The 6000-nt window shown below is 40.1% G+C and overlaps 1 protein-coding gene across 4 annotated transcripts in view; it reads right to left on the reverse strand.

The window, feature by feature from the left end:
- Positions 1–5523, reverse strand: part of dhx36 (DEAH (Asp-Glu-Ala-His) box polypeptide 36) — a 37026-nt gene extending 31503 nt beyond the window's left edge. Inside the window, exons 1-8 of one of the 4 annotated variants that reach the window (XM_008425856.2) lie at positions 5338–5519; positions 4935–5231; positions 3845–3993; positions 3630–3713; positions 3291–3495; positions 2889–2927; positions 2540–2710; positions 2264–2343 (exon numbers count right to left, since the gene is read on the reverse strand). In XM_008425856.2, coding sequence (XP_008424078.1) covers positions 2264–2343; positions 2540–2710; positions 2889–2927; positions 3291–3495; positions 3630–3713; positions 3845–3993; positions 4935–5195 — 989 coding nt within the window. In that variant the 5' untranslated portion in view covers positions 5196–5231; positions 5338–5519. Of the gene's footprint in view, positions 1–2263; positions 2344–2539; positions 2711–2888; positions 2928–3290; positions 3496–3629; positions 3714–3844; positions 3994–4934 lie in introns of all 4 variants that reach the window. The other 3 variants (XM_008425855.2, XM_008425854.2, XM_017308255.1) reach the window with 3 other exon arrangements.
- Positions 5524–6000: the final 477 nt, after the last annotated feature.

Genomic DNA, 6000 nt, shown 5'->3' on the forward strand with positions numbered 1-6000 from the left:
CTTACTCATGATAGACGCTAAAAAGCTGACTAGCTTGTAGCAAGGTAAGTACAAGTAGCTAGTTAGCGGTAGCATCAACCAACACTGAATGCAGTGAAGATGCCTGCAGCAACTCACGCTTTGGCCTGACAGAAAACTACATATATCTTGATAAACAAGATTAAATAGTCCTACCAGGCCAAAATTTAAGACCTGTGATTAACAAATTTAAGGCCAACATGCTTTTTTTTTTTTTTTATGAATTTAAAGACATTTTATGGCCTTAATTTTAGATACATGAATTTAAGACTTTTCAAGGATAGTAGAAAACTATGTAGAACTGGCTTTAGCTGTGTTTACAGATGTAAACTCTTTACTTACTCATTTTTGCAAGTTAGCTAAAACTCAGTCGGATTAGACGGGGGGTGTCATCTGTGAAAATTCATTTTCATGTCTTCTTAATTGTATTACAACATACAAATAAGTCTGGCTGCAAGTTTGCTTCGACTTCACAATATGTTGAAATTTAACAATGTTGTAATGTAGCTGTAAGCAAATTTGCACGTCTCCGAGAAATTCCAAAGATGAAAATAAATGTCAGCTGATTAGAAAATAGCAGACATTCAGTCTCTCCATTCTATGTACCATATTTTCCGCACTATAAGGCGCACCGGATTATAAGACGCATCTTCAATGAATGGCCCATTTTAAAACTTTTTTCATATATAAGGAGCACTGTATTATAAGGCGCATAGAATAGACGCTTCAGTTTGGGTTGCCAATTTGTGCCATACTCTATTATTACACATCCACATTTGTAAAGAAGTGGTCCCTGAGTGCTTTATGTATTAGGCTGCCCCAGTCATTGTTTCACTCACGGTGTTGGTGTTGCGATATTGTGCCCAACTGCTTTCTGGGTAACACAGACCAACCGACACGCTGCCGCCGCAGTCTCTGTCTCAAACCAACTTTATTTATAAAGAACTTTAAAACAACCACAGCTGATACAACGTGCTGTACATTAAAACACAACATAATAAAAAATAAAAACAATGAGCAGTCCGTTTGCAGCACAGTCTACTTCTGCAAATGGCTTTAAATGCAGCAAGATTCTGGTTCTGGCAACAGAACTAGATTACACAATGAGGGAATAAAAGGAGCAAGTCTGTAAAGTTTTCATGTCAGCTTTTCTTTGATTTTTTGTTTTTTTCTAAGTAAACCTGGTGCATCATTAGAGGTTTAACAAAGCAGTATCACACTGTTCACCGCTGTGCTCTGTGAGACCACAACAGTGAGCAGTCAAAGCGCAGCAGCAGCTACACAAATGTATCTCTAAAGAACGTCGTTTTAAATTCACCTAGAATTTAAGCTTGGTGGTGGTACAGATTTAAAGTCATTTTATAAGAAAAGTGGATGAATAACAACTACATATTCTGGTGCAAGGAAAAAAAAAAGACAATTATGTATCACTTATTTTAGAAAGCTCAAGTTTCTGTATCCTGACTCACGCCAGATAAAACCGTTTTCTCCTGAGATTTATCAATTTGTTTTTGCTTCAATTAGCATTCACCTGCAATATGCTGCTGAGAATCCTCAGCAAGCAATAAAGCCTCAGATGAAAGGCTTGACGTCTTTCTTTGATGCTAATCCAGACCTTCATAGAAGCTGTCTTCAGTTCTTAAATCGATTTTTATTATTATCATTATAAGTATTATTCTCTGGCTTTTGTTGTTTTGCTTTTCAGCTAGATGAGCACCGCTCTGTTCGGATCAGATCAGATGCCTGATTTAAAAGTATTCATTTAGATACACTAACGAGATTATTAATAACTCCTAGGGCGCATTTAAGTTACTGTCTGTCTGCACTTTGATGCAGTGTCCAATTATCTTTAAGGCATTTGACTCTAATTGAAAAATCGACGACCGAAAGAAACACAATCCCACTATATTTATATTTTGGTGTATTTTTAAAAACCACCAGACGATGCAGCTCAGCTTGAACATCTGGTTCCAATGAGCTGAATATTTATCTTAGATTTATCTGTAATTTAGGCATAAGGTTTATGCTGCGGATTAAAATAATTGTCCGTTTATGAAGTCATGATTGGCTTTGCTCTGATAACTGAAGCTGGCATGAAGTTTAAATCGGGAACAGGTTAAGAATCACATAATCAGAGGACATAAAAACTGTGTTTTCTGACAGTTAAATACACAGCAAGCTTTTTAAAGTCAAATCCATTACCTCCATTTCATGCATCAGCAGTCATTAGGTAGAAAAATCTTACCTCTGCAGGCGTATTTGGTAACCACAGGAATTTCCATTTCCTACACTTTCTGCTCTCTCTGCAGCTACACGCTCTGCTACCTGAGAGGAAAACACACACACACACACAATTCCACTGAAGAAAAGAGCCAGCATTAAAAGAAAAAACAACAACCTGTTTTATCAGGACAAGTCATGCATGAAATTTAGCAAACCGAATTTTGCGTCGCAACAACATTCCTCATTAGTAGACAAACGAGAACGTGAGTCAACGCATGCAGGGCTGCAGAAAACCTACGGAGATGGCGCTGATGCGGCGGGGCTGCGTGCAGACCACGCGGCACGTCGAGCCCCGCCCTCTGCTGATGTGGTCGTCCAGGATGAACTGGGTGACCTGAGTGGTCTTTCCGCACCCCGTCTCCCCGCTGACCACCAAGACGCGGTTGGAGTTGATGAGCCGCACCAGATCCTGTGGACCAAATCAGAGATGCGGGGAGACGGAAGGGACGAAAGTAAGAGATTGTGCAAAAAAGAAAAAAAACAAAACAAAGAAAGAAAGAAATATGTATGTTTTTTCTATGCAACATGTTTTTAATGGTGAGTTGGAAAGCAACTGCTTAAAAGGAAGGTAAAGCAGCAGTACTTGCCTCTTTCTTTCCAAATGATGGTAGTTTTTCCCTGAATTTCTAGAGATGAAAAGATGAAGAGCAGGTTTTTATTTCTTTGTACAATTTCAAAATCATCAAATTTAATTTAAACATTAACAATTCACACTTTACATATTCTGCTTTCAACTCCAGCCTCATTACATCATGCAGCAAAATTCAGCAGTACCGTTTTGTCAACAATGCATGTCCTATTTTGCACTTGAAAATTAAACTTTTAAGCCTGAAATTTTAACATCCTGCTCACACAATGTTGGTGAAAATCTATACCAAGTTATCTGTAGAAAATTTCTCTATACTAATATATTGTACTTTGAAGACAAAAAAATAATTTATTGGACATTTTGTTGACAGCAAATTTAAATTTTATATTTACAGACTTACCAACATTTCTTTGTAATTTCGATCAGTTTTTTTGCTTTGCAAATCTCTTTTCAAGTCCTCATCCACTGATGTGTCACTGACTACTTCCTGAAATAAGAACTCCAGATCCTTGTCTTCGCTCATCGGTTTTTCTTTCTCCACGTCGTCCTCATCATCTTCATCCCAGTTGTCTGGAGGTTCATCTTTAGCTGCTGTAGAGGAGCCACTGAAAAAAAAACCCCATTAAATAACACACACATTAGGATGACAAGGGTTATAGTTTAGTTATTCTTTTTACACGATTGGCAAAAAATGACTTTCAAAGGTTTATTTTAATTTAAATATGACAACATAACATACCGTTGAGATGTGCGGCTTGTTTTCTTCTGTTCCTCTTCCTCCAACTTCTGCTTCTCTTCTTCAGGGATATCCCCATCAAAGTAACTGATTTCACAACATGGTAATAAAACACAACATCAGCTACAAACACTCAAATAATCTGACTTCATGCATCCTTTTACATCGTAAGCTCGGCAGTGAGCGAGTGCACAGCGGATGTCACTGGCAGCTCTCACCAGTGGCCGCTGCTGCTGGCTGCTGTCCGCCAGGCGTCAGACGCTGAGGACTGTGCGCCCCTGCTGTCTCTTGTTGGGTCACTCTGGACAGAGTTAAGGAGCTTGGTGATGTGTTCCTCTCTGGCCTCGTCCATATGGACCACGGCCCGCTGCACACATATGAAGAAAGGGGAAAAAAAAAAATATATATATATATATATATATATATACATACATACATACATATGTTCTCTTGCTACTGCACTATCGCTAAAAGGTTCTACTTGACTTTTCTAACTAATCACAGCACCAGTCGGGCAGAGCATTCTAGCTTGGAACAAATACATTACACAATAGTTGTGTTTCACCAACCTACTAAGCACATCCAGTTCACAGGAAAGGAAAGTTTTAGAGACGGGACCAACATTGGTATTGGACAAAATGTGTCATTGTATAGGCCGATAAATAAAACTGGGCCGATATTCACAACCGATATATATTTGCATCTTGTTGCCATTTGTTTCTGAAGGGAGAGGAGAGGGAGTTGGTCACGTGGTATTTGTTTGGTCATGTGACCGTGATGCGGCAAAGGACTGTGGGGCGTTTAGAAGCAGAGGTGAAGGCAGTAGTGTAGTCGTCTTTATCAAGGAGTAGAAAGGGAAGTGAAATTAGGCCTGTCGTGATAACGGATTTAATAAATAAGGCAGTAAGAATTTGGTTCTAAAAGCTACTGTGAAAGAAGTGGGGAGAAACAGGCGAGCCTAATGAATTGAGCAAGTTCAAAAAACGTCCAAATGGTGAGGGTTTCAAGTCTGAAAACACATCAAACCCTTTGGTGTCCAATGTCTACATCCCAGCTGTTGAGGCAACAAAAGGGGGTTAGCACACCATTAGGCAAATGATCACAAAGCTGTGTCAAATCGATGTAGGACAAAACATTACATAGCTCAATATTTTTTTTAAAAAAGGAAAGCAGATTACATCAGTGACGTTGTACTAGTTGTTATAAATAAAAGGCAACTGCAAACAAATGCACAAATCATTGTGATCAAATCCAAAACCTGTTCTTCCAAAGTTACAGCGACCGAGAGTCAACCAGCAAGGCTCATACCGATCTACGGTCCGCTTGTTTCCTCCTCACGGCTCCATAACGCGCGTACCACAAACCGATCTCCCGGCCCCTCAGGTGTGGAGGAGGACGGTCCCTCTGACCTCCTCCTGCTCCTCGGTCCTGGTCGAGGTCGGAACCGCCACCGCCGCCGCCGCCGCCTCCTCCTCCTCCTCTGTCCAGTCTCTCTCTGCTCCCATCCCTGTACTCTCTACCTCCTTTTCTGCTTCTTCTTCCACCTCCACCGCCGTAGCCATAACTCATACCGCCGTGAGCAAGAAAACGCACTAAATGTAAAACCTGTCACTGTCACAACACATGTAGGAAGGAGCACGTTAACGCAGCTTGGATTAACTAGCTCCGGCTGAATTGGTGCATTTTACAAGCTGTAAAAAGAAAAACCTACCGCTATCTTTGTCAGTTCACTAACTGGTAGAGGTACCAAAACGCATTCACTCGATAAATTAACAAGACGCAGCAAACAAAGTACAAAAGCAGCCAGCAGTTGCTGTTTTCAGTCCGGCGTGTCGCATAAATATGACGTATGCGGTGTAGAGCCGCTGCATGTTGACGTAGCGCTCACGCCTCTGAAATGTTGTGAGGGGGGAGGGATGCTACCAAGGTGAAAATCACTCAGTCAGGTTTAATAATATGCTCCGCGAAATATTAAGAGCTCATAAATTATACACTGTTGAATAGCTCAAAGTGAGAGCTATGCTAGCAGGCAAACACATCCGGTTTTTTTTTTTTTTTTTTTTTTTTTTACAAACAGTAAGGGGGAAAAAATAATAAAGGCGGAACAAAGTGTGTGAGACTCTCTGGATCTTTGTTCCCACGAAGGTCATTTCTCCAGGGAAAAACAGTAACTGGCCCAGACAAATATCCTAAAGATTAAACCAGACATAACACGACAACAGATTAACAAAGTTCTAAGACTCTAGTCTAGTCTGAAATAAAAATGTGCCACATTCCACCCCTTTCCAAATGAACTCAGTTTTATATTAACCAAATAACAAACCTATCATCTAGTTATCTTACACTGGAAATCATTGCAGTCTACGACACCATA

Source organism: Poecilia reticulata, linkage group LG13, assembly GCF_000633615.1.
Source record: "Poecilia reticulata strain Guanapo linkage group LG13, Guppy_female_1.0+MT, whole genome shotgun sequence".
NCBI lineage: Eukaryota > Metazoa > Chordata > Actinopteri > Cyprinodontiformes > Poeciliidae > Poecilia > Poecilia reticulata.